The following is a 14882-nucleotide window of genomic DNA, read 5'->3' as shown; positions in this document are numbered from 1 at the left end:
CGCGTATAAATCACAAATGATGGTTAAAGTGAAATTTGTGAATAGTGGTAAAATGTCAAAGTGTGTAGATTAAAAAATGGAATGGAGGGAGTATATCATAATTCCATCTTCCTCCCTATCTCCTAGATATCGATTATGAGAATTATATTTTTAATTGATTGCTATATCATATTGTTATGCGAAATAGCTAAAGTGCATAGGTTAGAATAAAATTAATAGATCGCATGATCAATAAAAATTTGGATTAAACTAAGAATTATTTGTCTCTGCATTAATAATACAATTAAATATTAGATCATCACCTAATAAAAGTAATTATTCTCTCAAAAAAAAATAAAAAAAAAATAAAAGTAATTATTATTTTAAAATCAAATTTAACTACGTTATGTAATACGAATATTGATGAATTTTATGTGATATGAATAATTATTAATTATCGAGAATTTAATTTTCCTTTGTTTGGCTCAATGTAAAAAAAGTTATGAAAAAAGAATAAATGGGAGGGGAATGGAGATGATGGATAAGAAGAGACTAGGAGAGTAAAAGGTTGTTAAGGATGAGGGAGAAAACTGAGTTGTTCCTTCTCTTTGAAAGGAAAATGATTTTTATTATTACTACGAGACTTTCCCCTTGATAGACTAATTGTTTTACTAAAAAAACTAATATGAACCCGGTGCACACTAAGTTAGTGTGCACCCGATCCATATCACGTGAGTTTATTATACGCTTTTCAGTTTTTGGCGCCTTCGGTTTTTATCTCTCCTCATATTTGTTCAGATACTGTCTTGTTTCATCTTCTATCTCGTCATAACTTCTTCCCACTACTTCGTTCTGTGGTAACTTCTGCATTTTTTCTCTCAATTAAAACTTCTTTGCCGTAAGTTCTTCATTTTCTCTCTCTTCAAGTTCAGTTTTGTGTAATCTTCTCTGCCCTAACTTCTTCATTTCAATGCGTCTTTTATTTTTAGTTTGAATTACTCATCGTTCATTTTTTGTGCGATTTTAATTGTTTGCATGATAAATTTATGTTGATTTTTGTTCGATTTTTGGAGTTCTGCTTTTTTTTAGGTTTATTTTTGAATTAATATTTTGTAATTGTGTGATTCCTGTGATGATATAGTATATTTTAGGATACACTATAGTGTATGTTAAAATGATATAGTGTATGTTAAATATAATATAGTGTATTTTCTGATCATATAGTGTATTTTGAAATGATAGTGTTGTTGTGATAGTTCTTTGACAGTGTATATTGACATCAGATTATGTGTTTTTGATATGATATAGTGTATGTTAAAGTGATATAGTGTATGTTAAAATGATATAGTGTATGTTAAAATGATATAGTGTATATTGATATGATATAGTGTATGTTAAAATGATATAGTGTATATTAAAATGATATAGTGTATGTTAAAATGATATAGTGTATATTAAAGTGATATAGTGTATGTTAAAATGATATAGTGTATGTTAAAATGATATAGTGTATGTTAAAGTGATATAGTGTATGTTAAAATGATTTAGTGTATATTGATATGATATAGTGTATGTTAAAATGATATAGTGTATGTTAAAGTGGTATAGTGTATGTTACAGTGATATAGTGTATGTTAAAGTGATATAGTGTATGTTAAAGTGATATAGTGTATGTTATATAGAGATGGCAATATCCAGTGGACCACCCGGTCACCCGGTCCATCCGTCTTAATGGACGAGTGAAAAACCCGGTTTAAACGGATGGTGAACGGGTGACGGATTAACAGATGCGGGTGATGGATCGGATTCGGGTGGACAATTTTCATCCATCACCCGACCCGTTAATCCGACCCATCACCCGTTTATTTTTAAAAAAACATTTTTTGGGTCCAATCCTCAAGGCCCAGCTAAATGTCCAAATCTAAAAGCCCGATGCCCAACCTAATTTTTCTAATTTCTGTATGTGAATTACTGTGATTTTGAACTTAATTTGAATTGTGGTTGTGGATCTATGGTTTTGTCGGTTGAAACTTTATTTTTCTGAAATTTTATGGTTAGCATTATTTTGAGGTAATTTCACCGATTAAACCCGATTCATCCGTTCACCCGGAAATAAATGGATGGATGGATTCGGGTGGTGATTTTTCCGGGTGATGGATGGATCGGGTGGTGCGGATGGTAGCGGATGATGGATGCGGGTGATGCTCCACCCGCCCCGAACCCGATCCATTTACATCTCTAATGTTATAATGATATAGTGTATGTTAAAGTGATATAGTGTGTGTTAAAATGATATAGTGTATGTTACAATGATATAGTGTATGTTAAAGTGATAATAGTGTATGTTAAAGTGATTTAGTGTGTGTTAAAATGATATAGTGTATGTTACAATGATATAGTGTATGTTAAAGTGATATAGTGTATGTTAAAGTGATTTAGTGTGTGTTAAAATGATATAGTGTATGTTACAATGATATAGTGTATGTTAAAGTGATATAGTGTATGTTAAAGTGATTTAGTGTGTGTTAAAATGACATAGTGTATGTTACAATGATATAGTGTATGTTAAAGTGATATAGTGTATGTTAAAGTGATATAGGGTGTGTTAAAGTGATATAGTGTATGTCAAAGTGATATAGGGTGTGTTAAAATGATTTTACAACAATCAGTACAACTGAGGAAACCTCCTTTTCAGCCATTTTTGTTGCCAGATATCAGTTGAAGAACTTCGCTCGCATCTTTCAAACTTGACGATCGACTAATCAACTCATCGTCCAACACTAACTTCTCTCCTTCTTCATTATCTGCGACGTCGTTTTGAGTTTCGCTAGCAGAAGCTCGGACAGAAACGGAAATGGCGGAAAAATTCCAGAAAGCGAGAGAAGAAGAAGAAGGTTCGATATTGTTCCGAAGAAGCAGAAGAAACATGCTTTTATGGTGAGAATTGCATGGAGGAGAGAGAAAGGACAGTAAGAATGAGAGAGAAGAATGGAGTTCGCAAGTTTAGTGCCATGGTTAATGGAAGCGAAGAATCTTCACTTTCTCTCTCCTCTGTATGTCAGTTTTGAGTATGAGGGATGAAGAAAGAAAGGATGAGGATTGAGCAGTTGAATTATAACGATCGATAAAATGGTCGATAATTAGATAAAGTTAGTACTGTTTAACGGGTCACGTGCCTGGGCCTCGTCCACACTATTTTTAGTGTGAACCGGGTCCACGCAAGTCGGATTGTTGTTTTACACCCTCTCATCAACAACAAAAGATAAGAGGAAAAGAAAATCTCACATTTATAGAAAATATTTTACACCTTACCACATAGAGCCATAAATGAAATGTAAAAGGACTCTTAACAATAACATATTTTGTATTGACAAATATAAAAGTCGAAACGCTGGAAAGTTCTTTCGTGGGGAGCCATGTACTTTACTTTATCACCCTTTAGATTTTTTTTTTTTTTTGAAAGAAGTCCCAAAGGACACTATATTTCATTAATTAAAGCAATACAACATCTATAATTGACAATTAACGACATTGAAAAAGACTAAACAAAATAAAATAAAAATTAATTGGTGAAGGATTGAGAATCCAAATACATAGATATAACAATTCGGCATATTCTCGTTTTGTTGTCTCATACCATTTTTTAAGTGGATCCATCGTCGCTTCATAATTTTGTGGTAGAAAATTCTTGTGTTGATTTCGTAATCCGAATCCGGTCAATAAGCATCAATCGTATCCCCGCATAACTGGAGACCCTATTAAACGCAAATAAAACCTTATCTCTCAAAATAGTTCGAAAACCCCGTCTTTCGAACGATATCGTATATCGACAAAACCTTGTCTTTCGAAGGACAATAATCCTTTCTTTCGGAGAAGACACTATTATAACTTAAGAAACCAAAAAACCTTAAAAAGAAATAAAGATTTGTGGCTTTCCACCTGTAAGATCCGATGGAACCCCTTCAAAGTTGACTCTAATCAATCCAACTTCAAACTCGTCATCTTCAAACTAATTGCAGAGTAGCAGCAATGTCTTCAACCAAAGTCTACATAGTGTAAGCTTCTTTCTCCTTTTGAATTTTTATTCTGCGCATTTCTTTCTTTGATAATATACTTATATGTTAAAAATTGACATCAATTGTACAATTTTCTCTCTCCTCTTCTTCCCATTTTTGTTACCACCAGGTATTACTCTTTATTTGGGCATGTCGAGGTTATGGCTAGAGAAGTGTTAAGAGGAGCTTCTTCTGTTGAAGGCGTTGAAGCTTCATTATGGCTGGTAATTTTTATATCTTTATTCCTTTGATTTAATCTCTTTTTCTTTCTTCCCAGAACAACAATTGTCTTTAATATAAAACTATCTATGGGGCTTCAATTATCGGCTTAAGCTTTTGGTTGAGTTGGTCGTTTGACATGGTATTAAATACTAAAGGGCGAACTCAACCAAAAGCTTCTTTAGTTCAAGCTGTGTTTATGGTTGGGATTTGGGTGAAATATACTCTTATATTATCAATTAATCAATTCCGCTTGTATGTTTAGCTCAATTATATCATATGAATTATGATTAGAAGAAGATAGTAACAAACCCCACAAATTCATTGTTTTCTGAATTGTGCTTATCTAGAGATATTAGTATTATTGGGATTTTCTGCTAGAGATATAAGGTTTGTTAATTGTTACTATCCCAATCTAGAGATATTATGGGGAAATATCAATCTATAATATGCATCTACAATTTTCTAATTTGGGATTTTTCTACATGGTTTACTGTCAATCAACCAAAACTAATTCTGATGTCATAGATTTATATTTCCCCTTTCCCAATTTAGGTGTTTTTAAAGTTTTACCCACATAGTCACATAGATGATGTATATCATATTCCTAACTGATTGGTAATACTTCCTCCATATCTAAATTAATTGTGGGGATAAGAACACGAATATCTGATTTCCTCATTTGTTCCGGGGTGGGAGGTTATTTGGAGATATTAGTATTATTATTATGTTGATGTTGTATTGATCAGTTATTAGTTGATGATCACATAGATACCTGAGACACTTCCCCAAAGGGTATTGGATAAAATGAAGGCTCCTCCAAAGCCGAGTGATGTGGGAATAATTAAACCAGAAGAGCTAGTGAATGCGGATGGGTTTCTTTTTGGCTTTCCCTCTCGATTTGGAATGATGCCTGCACAATTTCTGGCCTTTTTTGAGGCCAGCTACGAGTTAGCGGCATCTCAGTCACTTGCTGGTAAGCCTGCAGGCGTCTTTTGGAGTACTGGCTTCTATGGTGGAGGTCAGGAGAACGCTGCGTAAGTTCCCTATAAACACTAATTTAGCCTGATAATTCACCAAATGTAGCATGCATGATAAATTTTGTTTCTTATGGCTTCACTAGTCTTTTCAACTCCCTTCAGATATATGCAACTAGTTTACTTTGTGCAGGTTAGATACTTAGATCGTTTTCTTTTAATGATACTTAAATATATATGTATATTGATTTAAGATGTTGAAGTATTTTCTAAATAAAAGTCAAAAGTGTTGCAATATAATCATAAACAAAAAGAGGGGCTACTATGTAATGCATGGAGACATTGCTGATTTAGGCTATGCTTTGTGACTTCGCCAATTTGTGTAGTGTATAAAACTTTGCCTTGTTGGAGTTGAGACTTGTATATTATGAAGCATTTTTATATGATAACTTCGTATACATAATTTAGAAGGCCATGGAATTCTTGAATTTGCCCTCTTACAGAGTTGGAGTTGAATGTTAGGTGGATTTTCGACATGAAAATTAAAGTCATTGTTAGTTCGGAATTATATGTGAGGTGACATGGAATGTGCATTTTCCCCTTTGTTAAGGCACAATTACACAAATGATCTTTAGTTATTACCCTTCTTTGTTGTAGAGTGGTTAGATTGTCATGATTTTCTTACTTCATCCATTATTTAAACAAGTTTGGATGAAGTTATGTCAGGCTTATTATTACCACATACTTTCATTTTTACACTATGATATGGAAGATATTAATTTCCCATTTTAAATTTGCAAAAATTTCGCCAGTGAAAAGTGCAAATATTTTAATTCAATCTACAGAGCTTAAAAGCCAAGGCTCTATGAAGATTGAGAATGCTATTTTCCTTTCACCTTGATCTATTTTTTTTTATTATTATTAATTTTTTTTTTTGAGAAAATTGATCTACTTTAAGCTCATAGCTTGATCTATATTAATATACACAATAAATCTTGTTATAGATCTTAGATTCTTACAATTTGTACGATCCTACATATTTCTATGTGATTACTTACTGAGTTGCCTCATATACATGCATATGTCGGCGATTCGTCAATGAGAAAATGATTGTATGCTCCAAAGTCCAAATCATATTAAAGCAGTAGTGCTTAATAGCATGCTCTTCCTATGTTGTTCTCTTGAACATTAACTGTAACTTAAAATTTTAACTTTATTTAACAGATTGACAGCCGTTACTCAGTTGTCACACCATGGTATGTTATATGTTCCTCTGGGATACACCTTCGGGGATGGCATGTTTGAAATGTGCGAGGTGAAGGGTGGCTCTTCATATGGTGCAGGAACATTTGCAGGAGATGGATCTCGGCAACCATCTGATCTTGAACTTCAGCTGGCTTTTTACCAAGGTAAGTATCTTGCTCAAGTAGCAAAGAAGCTCAAGAGTTGAAACCTTGTTGGTACGACATACCCATTGAACATCATTCATTATTCAAACATCAAGAAATACCAAGTGTATAATATACCTTTTCACATTTGTACTTCGTTGAACTATACTACTTGAATTAAGATCAAAATCTTGATGTTAATCTAAGATTCACTATCTTTTAATTTTTCGATTAGATCTGTAAAGTGGTCTAACTTAACAGGGACCAATTTACCAATATGTCTGTGATAAACCGAACTGAAGTGAGCTTGCGGTTAAAAGAGGGGAGAAAGTAAGGTACGCTAGACTTTTCAGACCTTGTTAGTTGCATATATTAAAGCTAAGCATCAAAAACGCCGAGCATATAAGATTAACTATATTTTGAATTTGGCGTTGTGAAGTAGCATATCTTGAATATCGGGTTTCAAGGGTCATTGAGTCAACTTTATAGACTTTTACCCTGTATAAGATGAGAACCTCTTCAAAGCCACAAGGGGTAATTCTTCATTTGATGTAGTGTTTAACAGGTTTAAAAGAAAGCTCATAGTCTTTTTTTCAATAAGAAGGCTCATGGTCTAGCTGTTCAGTCTAGAAATGGAGCTTAGTTTCTCTTTGTTTTCTTACTGTCATAAAAAGAAAAGCACTTTAGAAGCAGAGAAAGTATGTAGACTGAACACGAGAGGAAGATGGTGAGGTTCAGTGCCAATCGAAATATTACGACCATGAGTTAGAATGATCCCCCTACTCTCAAGCGATGACGTATGTAGCTGGGCTGGATGACCTTATTAGAATGATCTTAGAATTTTGAGGTACATGATTGAGAAAAATCTATCAGTGACTTGTTCACTATGACTCCAAGGCCCGAGCCATTTTCATGTCGCCGACGTCCAGACGCCCACTCTCACTCGTTCCTTATCATGCCATTTTCCCATAATCTCATCCTAGGGATGTTTGTCGACCTGAGTATTGGTTGGATTGTGTTGTGCATCTTCTGTAGTGTCTATCTGTAGACTATAAGTGAGAACATATTGATCAATTCTACTAAGATTTCATTATATGACGTACTACTATAAACATCTTGAATCAATGTAGGCGTATATGATTGACTCCCTATCTGAAGTTTGATGTAATCTTTTCCTTGAGAAAAGGTAAGGTAACAAATTTGTGGATCCTTCTCATGACAACTCAACATAAGCTATCATAATTAATGAATACACTTAGGGGGTGTTTGGTATCATGTTTTTTCACAAAAGAAACGGAATCAAATAACAAAATCCGTTTCTACTTGTTTGGTTAGTGTGTAAAGTAACAATTACCTTTACTTGAGGGAAACACATCCCCCCAAGTTGTTTCCACTCAAAAAACTAAGGAAACAAATAACGTTTCACTCTTCAAACAAGAGGAAAGGGAGTGGGTTATATTTGTTTCTATTCCATTAGGATACCAAACAACTAATAAGGGTAACACTTATTATTACCCTTTCCCCTCCTTATCAAAATCCTTTCCATTCCGTTTACGGTATTCATACCAAACACCCCCTTAAACTTAAAATGTTCAACGTGAAGATTTAAACATGTGACCAACGATTACAAACTAAAGACAAACATGTGATCAACATAAGTGCTATACGTGGATGAGTGGATTATTAGTGCTCGTTTGGTTGAATGTAAGGAGTGTAAATTTTTTGGAATATTATCTTCTCATGTAATTGTACTTCTTAGGAATTGCTAGATGTTGTTTGGTGATTCAAGAAAAATGAAAATTTCCAATGGAAATTTCCACTTACCTAGGTCCTCCTAGGTAAGTAACTTTCTCCATTTTGTGGGAAGTGGTAATTCCTAGGAATTTCTACTTCTCATGAATTTGTCAACCAAAAACAACACCAAAGAATTCCAATTCCTAAGAATTCTAACTTTCTTAAATAATGTTAATCAAATAACCTCTTAGTGTAATAGTGTTTAACTTATACATCAACAATTCTTAAGAACAAAAAGATCAATCATATTCATAACACCATCGAGAAATCCCAATTATTATATGGGCGTAGTTTGGAGTTTTGGTAGTTTGCGAAGAGTTGTATTTAAGAGCTTTGCTCCTGTAATCCTCTCCTCAAAATAAGTACAAGGGGTGTTTGGTTGAGAGAATTTTGGAGTAAAAAGAAAGGTTTGAGATGAATAGACAAGTTTGATTGGTCCAAATTTCTAATGGAAGTATTTAATTGAGAGATGATTAGAAGAGAGGTTCAAATTCAAAAAGTTAATTTTGAAAAAGATACTAATAGGTGTTTTTTTGGGAAAAGTGGTTTGCGAATCTAATTGTATAATCAGTATTGCCTAACTATCATAAAGTTGCTCAAATTAATCAATGATGTCTTGGCCTAATGGTTAAGATTGAGGTGCTGTGAATAATAGGTCACAGGTTCGAATCCCCTTCCCCTTCTTTGTACTTTGTACTGCCTTCGTGGCTCCTATGGATCAAAAAAAAAAAAAAAGTTGCTCAAATTGATTACCTTTTACCCAAAAAAAAATCACCAATAAATTATTCTGACATCCTTATTAGTCATTTCACCAAATAAAATACCAATCAACTAGCAACTATCTATTAAACACTTTCACACAAACAACTAATACAAACAGATAACCACACCAGCTAATATAATCAGCTAATCGCTAACAACTAATGCAAACAACTAACCTCTAATAGCCAAACAGAGCCTATATTTAGCCACTAATCTAAAATTTCAAACAATAATTTAAACTATCGCTTAGATCTAAAATTAGTTAGAGTTTATACTTCCTTCAATTTTTTTACTTACAACGTCGTCTCCTACTGGTAGTTCTCTATTACTTGTAATTTCTTTTTTTTTTACACGTGCAATGTTTCCATATTTGACATTATATTCTTTCTCTCTCTTCTAACACACGACATTTTTTTTCTCTCTATTCTTCTCTTGATTCTTGTGCAATAATTTAGAAACGAATGAATGGTATCCACTATCCAAGCAATGTTATCAAGGATGGATTGGTGTACAATAGGTCACAAATTTGAATCCCTTCTATACTCTTTGTATTTTATACTGCATTCGTGGTTTATATGAATAAAAAAAAATCGATCCGACCAAATACTAATGTTGCCGACATGACAAGATAAGAAAACCAAAAGAAAAAAATCTTAATCACCTTGGTATTCTTTATCCTCACCCCCAAAAAATCCCCTTAAACGACTTATACGTGATCAACACAACTCATCAAAACCGACCTTTCCTCTTTCCCCAAACAAAACCTCTTTTCTCCTTCTCAAATTATCTCACCTTAAAATCTCTTAATAATCTTCCCAAAAAAAATCCTCCTCTCTCTCTCCCCCCTTTAATGGACGCCATACTGAGAGCAATCGGGTCAGGCCCAAACCCAGATGATTACATGGGCCTGGACTTCTGGTCCAGCCCAGAACGCGTGGGCTGGCTAACCAAACAAGGTGAGTACATCAAAACTTGGAGACGTCGGTGGTTCGTTCTGAAACAAGGGAAGTTACTATGGTTCAAAGACTCCACCGTCACCCGCACCTCCGTACCACGTGGCGTTATCCAAGTGGGCCGTTGTTTAACTGTTAAAGGTGCTGAGGATACTCTAAATAAACCCTTCTCGTTTGAGATCGCAACTTATGATGGTTGTACTATGTACTTTATTGCTGATTCTGATAAAGAAAAAGAAGAATGGATTAATTCTATTGGTCGTTGTATTGTTCAACAATCTAGATCTCTTACTCATTCTGAGGTCGTTGACTATGATTCTCGTTCTTGATTTTTGTTTTTGTTTGTGATTATGTCATATTGTGTGAGTATTAATTTCGGAGGATGATTAATTGTAAAGTTTATTACGACTTAATATGAATATTATCTTTCTTGGATTTTTGGTTGCTTTATGATTTTATTTTAGCGTTGAGATATTCTTTTAGTTGTATGAAAATTGGTTTACCTATCGATTTCTGATTAGATCGGGTTATTGGACAGGGTAGTATAATGGCTAAATTTGTAGCATTTATATTAGACGGGTATTAATGGATATGGTCATTATTGGACATTTTAGATAAATTATCTCAAAAAAAAATTGAAAAATAAAATTAGTGCTTATTTGGTTGTAACGGGAATCAAATTTTCATAGTAATTTTTAAGGGCAATGTATGAAAAACTCGAGTAAGAAGTAGTACTTGTTTAGCGTTAAAGTTTGTATGTGACAAGTCACAACTTTACCACTAGAGGCGTTTTTGGGTGATTTCCTTACTCCTTCCCCCACTCACAAAAGACCTTGTCCGTGTAGTTGTGTCGACCTTTGTGAGGTGCCGGTCCAATATGATACTTCTTCTTAGTTCTTATCAATCTAAAAAGAAAGTGATACATCAAAAACAGTAGAAGGTCAGATAGAAATGCTCAGAGCACCTAGAAACCAGAATATGTGTTAGAGATAAAGTAGAATACTAAAGATATAATAAATATTTGTAGGATATATTAGTAGTTAGGATATAATATTATCTTAGGCAAATATTATCTTATGGTTTATTTCCAATAATTGTTAGATAAATATCAAGAATAATATATCTTCTGGAGATTGTTTTAGAGTAAGAGTTCTTATGTACTCCGATATTATTGTAGTCATTGTTTATTATTGAACCCACGATGATACAATCATATTATATTTTTGTCGCTCCTCTCTTAAACTTATCAATATGACAGATGGACCACTTTGATTGAAAAATTGCTAAGAAAGTAAATGTGTAGCGATGAAACTTCACTTCTCATGGTATAACAACAAACAAATCATGAATTACGAACTTTTTCAATCTCTTAATGCAATTTCTCCGATAATATATCATTAGATGTTCAGTTTTTAGCATAGGAATGCATGGCTGCTACATGACTCATCATATGCATAGTTATTACACAAGCAATGATGATTTGGAAGAAGTGAGTCATAATTCACTTTGTATAAAAAATGGAAACAGCTATGTTTAAAAAATCCATTAGATTATTAAGTGGTGCCACTATAAACTTTTGAAGAGCAAAGACCACTGCTCCTCCAGAAGGGATAACATTGGAAGCAAAAGAAAGTTGAACATATTTTAAACAATAGAGAGCATTTGCTATATGCTTAAAAGAACTCATTCACTAATCACTATACCAAAATTCAGGGGAAGCTAATTAAGCAAGCAATTGTATAACGTATATATCAAAGTAACAAACATTACTCGCTTTCATTACAGAGATACATCAATTGAACACTTCTCTATCTTCGAGATCTATGGTGATCCTCATCACGTCTTGCTCGACGATGGTCCCCATCATCCCTGTCTTGATGATGTTGAGGTGAAGAATCCCTTGTGTAGGTTGACCGCTTCTCCTTATCCCTGTTCCTGTCTCTGTCCTTGCCTCTTTCATCTTGACTGTCCCTCAAAGAAGGTTGTGTATGCGTCCTCGACCTTTTCTCCTCCCTCCTGTCATAATCATCTCTAGATTTTGATTCAGTATCATACCTTGATGATCTTATCTCAAATGTTCGGCTGTCTCGATCTTCTTTATATTCTAATGGCTTTACCCTGTCTCTAGTGTCCTGAAGATTACTCGAACCAGCTCCATTTTGCTTATGAGCAGTTTCCATGTTATTCTTTCCTCTAGAACTTCTTCCATCATAAGCATCAGGTTGTTTCCTCTCTGTCCCATAACTAGGTGGAATATCACGTGATCTTTTATTGTCCATTGAACGATTGTCAAATTTGTCATTTGCCCACTTTGCTTTTCTATCCTCCTCAAGACCCCATCCAGTGTTTGCAGCTCTCTGTGAAATTAGAGCAATTAAATAAACATGAATGACAATCGCGTAATCTTTAAGTAGACAAATAATGACACAAATGAATTGATTGATGATGGTTGAATATGGCACATTCACATAGGAACCACAGGAAATAAGACCATCCACACCAGTTTAAAATAAATAATATTAATCCTACTCACTCACCTTCAAGGGTCCATCATAAATAAGAGAGCAATCAATTACCTTTACAATCAAGAACATAACAAGACCATCATGTACACAAAGAGACAGGTTTGTACATGAGAGTACAAGACAGAAAATCAACGGGGTGGAAGGAAATTCCACACGCTCTCTTGTGTTTAGATATCTTCTGTTTGGTAGACCTTTTTCTGAATTCAAAATGATGCTTTGGTAATTCGATATAAGTATGCCATGACCTTCCATCAACATGTTGCCTACAATTTTACCTTTCATTTGATTAGACTCCCCTCCTCACACTTCAATCTCCTTTTCCGCCACTTGAGGCTTCAGTCACTCACTATTGTTTACTACCACTAGGAGGCCCCTAAAGTCTCTTTGATGGAGTCCCCACCCTCCCTTGCTTCAATATACCAAGATATCCATTGACATCATTGAAGTTTCCAATCTGTTTAAGTGGTGGCAGATGGGATCTTTGAGCTGAAAGATTTTCAATTTATAGATACGTTCATAGAACGGATTTTAAGGGTCAGTAAAAAGCAAGCTAGATAGATGAATTGATCAGTGACCTTCTTAGATAATTGAGGAAGCTCTCTCCAAATTCTAATCAATAGCTGTAGCAGCAAAATAAATGACGGCAATGCTATATCCCATTCAGATGAACTCATAAGGCATTTTAGCAATTACACTAACCTCTCAATCTATGCCAAAAAACCAGAGGAAACAAATGTAATTGAAATCCTAAGAATGCATGGTTTCAAAAAGTGATCACAGAAAGATGATACTAATAATTGCAAGTTTCCAATAAGTTTTCCCGGGTAAAATTATACAGTATCGCATACACAATGACAAACAGTTATTGACAGTGAAAGCAGCAGAATTAAATTAATAGATTTGGAAGAACAACCACACCTGTTCATCATGGGAGAATTTACACGAATCGCCATATTTACACTCGCCTTTCTGAAAAGCACGACAAACACCTCGTTCTTCCCTCTTCTGTCTCTCCGTCTCTTCGTCCTCCTCTTCTTTCTTTTTATACTTAGCAACATGATCAACCCTAATAGTTCTACCACCTAACTGAGCACCATTCAAATTATCTGTATCATACAAAACCACATATTCAGCTACTCGAAAGCAAAACCGCATTAACACGAGCGAGTAATAATGCTAACAGTCAAAAAGAGAATCTCACCTACAGCTAGAGTTGTGCTTCTTTGATCCTCATACGCCACAAATGCAAAACCTTTGGATTTTCCAGTAGCCTTATCTCTAACAAGATTAACATCCACCATTTCGCCATATCTTCAAAGAATTCAATCAAAAACCAAAAACTACTAAACGAATTGAAAATTTGACGAAACAGATAAATTAACGAAAAAAATTGCAACAAATGAAAGCTAAAAATTTCGTACTGAGCAAAGACAGCAAGAAGATCGCCTTCAGTGAGATCGTAAGGAATGCCGCCAACGAAAACATAAGCAGAATCCTTGTATTTTGCGTGCCATGAAGCTTCATCTGAAATCCCTAAATCTGCTTCTTTTGCATTAATGCTCTGAATTCTCTTCACTAACGTTAATGGATTCATCTAGGTTTTTTTTTTCCGATTCGTCTTTAGAGAGCTAAGAACAACAGTACAGTAGGAAGGAAAAATCGAGGTTGAAGAGGACAGAAATTAGGGTTTTCGATTTGGCGGAATTTTATTTAAAATCCCCAAATTCTGCGATAGAAGAACTGTCAGATCAAAATAGTGGAGTGAAAAGTGAATGGTCTTATAACTTCCGAGTTTTTTTTTTCCGGCAGCTATGTAGTAAAAGTAACTGGTGGCCAATGGACGGTTTGGGTGGGGGTGGAGTTAAGTACATAGGAGGGTACTCAACTTTGATGAAAGTTCCAGTTAAGGTACTGAACTTTCAAAAGTTCCAGTTAAGGTACTGGAATTGGACGGCCGTTAGTCTAAGGGACTAAACTTTGCAGTTGCCGTTAACAGCCCTAAATTAAAAGTAAAATGTGACATGGCAATAAATACATGGTGACGTGGCACTAAAATACAAAATGAGTTAATTCAGTACCCTTTAATTCAAAAAAGCCAGCGAAATTCTTCAACGGTAACAAATGAACATATATATTTAAAACTGAACCATATTAACAGATATATTAACATTCAAAAAATCATCTCTCTCAAGAAATCAGGAGCAGCAAAAAATAAGAACTTCCACAACAC

The 14882-nt window shown here is 34.4% G+C and overlaps 3 protein-coding genes across 4 annotated transcripts; 2 read left to right on the top strand and 1 right to left on the bottom strand.

Moving 5' to 3' along the window:
• Positions 1–3884: 3884 nt before the first annotated feature.
• Positions 3885–6841, top strand: LOC104899974 (probable NAD(P)H dehydrogenase (quinone) FQR1-like 3). Of its 2 annotated transcripts, XM_010687277.4 has the most exons (4): positions 3885–4034; positions 4165–4258; positions 5025–5290; positions 6455–6841. In XM_010687277.4, exons 1-4 carry the CDS (start codon positions 4009–4011, stop codon positions 6678–6680), a joined length of 612 nt encoding a protein of 203 aa, XP_010685579.1. In that variant the 5' UTR covers positions 3885–4008; the 3' UTR covers positions 6681–6841. The 2 variants fall into 2 exon arrangements, with proteins under 2 accessions (XP_010685579.1, XP_048504204.1); XM_048648247.2 differs by lacking the exon at positions 3885–4034 and having other exon boundaries at positions 5010–5290.
• A 3183-nt stretch (positions 6842–10024) lies between these two features.
• LOC104899973 (pleckstrin homology domain-containing protein 1) lies at positions 10025–10456 on the top strand. The gene has a single exon (XM_010687276.4). It carries the CDS (start codon positions 10025–10027, stop codon positions 10454–10456), a length of 432 nt encoding a protein of 143 aa, XP_010685578.1.
• A 1344-nt stretch (positions 10457–11800) lies between these two features.
• On the bottom strand, positions 11801–14464 carry LOC104899972 (zinc finger CCCH domain-containing protein 25). The gene is made up of 4 exons (XM_010687275.3): positions 14074–14464; positions 13854–13963; positions 13571–13758; positions 11801–12484 (listed from the first exon to the last, which is right to left on the bottom strand). The coding sequence occupies exons 1-4, from the start codon at positions 14244–14246 to the stop codon at positions 11936–11938; spliced, it is 1020 nt and encodes a 339-aa protein (XP_010685577.2). The 5' UTR covers positions 14247–14464; the 3' UTR covers positions 11801–11935.
• Between the last annotated feature and the right edge of the window lie 418 nt (positions 14465–14882).

The sequence above is a fragment of the Beta vulgaris genome, chromosome 7 (genome assembly GCF_026745355.1).
Source record: "Beta vulgaris subsp. vulgaris cultivar EL10 chromosome 7, EL10.2, whole genome shotgun sequence".
NCBI classification, from domain to species: Eukaryota; Viridiplantae; Streptophyta; class Magnoliopsida; order Caryophyllales; family Amaranthaceae; genus Beta; species Beta vulgaris.
Note: the sequence above shows the minus strand (reverse complement) of the source record. Positions and strands in the feature narration are given on the sequence as shown.

Excerpts from the sequence above, each read along its gene's own strand:
- LOC104899972 (XM_010687275.3), bottom strand. The coding sequence starts at position 14,246 with ATGAATCCATTAACGTTAGTGAAGAGAATTCAGAGCATTAATGCAAAA. Across the intron at positions 13,964-14,073 it reads CTTCTTGCTGTCTTTGCTCA|ATATGGCGAAATGGTGGATG; the intron begins GTACGAAATTTT and ends AATTCTTTGAAG. Across the intron at positions 12,485-13,570 it reads AATTCTCCCATGATGAACAG|AGAGCTGCAAACACTGGATG; the intron begins GTGTGGTTGTTC and ends CTAATTTCACAG.
- LOC104899973 (XM_010687276.4), top strand. The coding sequence starts at position 10,025 with ATGGACGCCATACTGAGAGCAATCGGGTCAGGCCCAAACCCAGATGAT.
- LOC104899974 (XM_010687277.4), top strand. The coding sequence starts at position 4,009 with ATGTCTTCAACCAAAGTCTACATAGT. Across the intron at positions 4,035-4,164 it reads TCAACCAAAGTCTACATAGT|GTATTACTCTTTATTTGGGC; the intron begins GTAAGCTTCTTT and ends TGTTACCACCAG. Across the intron at positions 5,291-6,454 it reads GGAGGTCAGGAGAACGCTGC|ATTGACAGCCGTTACTCAGT; the intron begins GTAAGTTCCCTA and ends TTTATTTAACAG.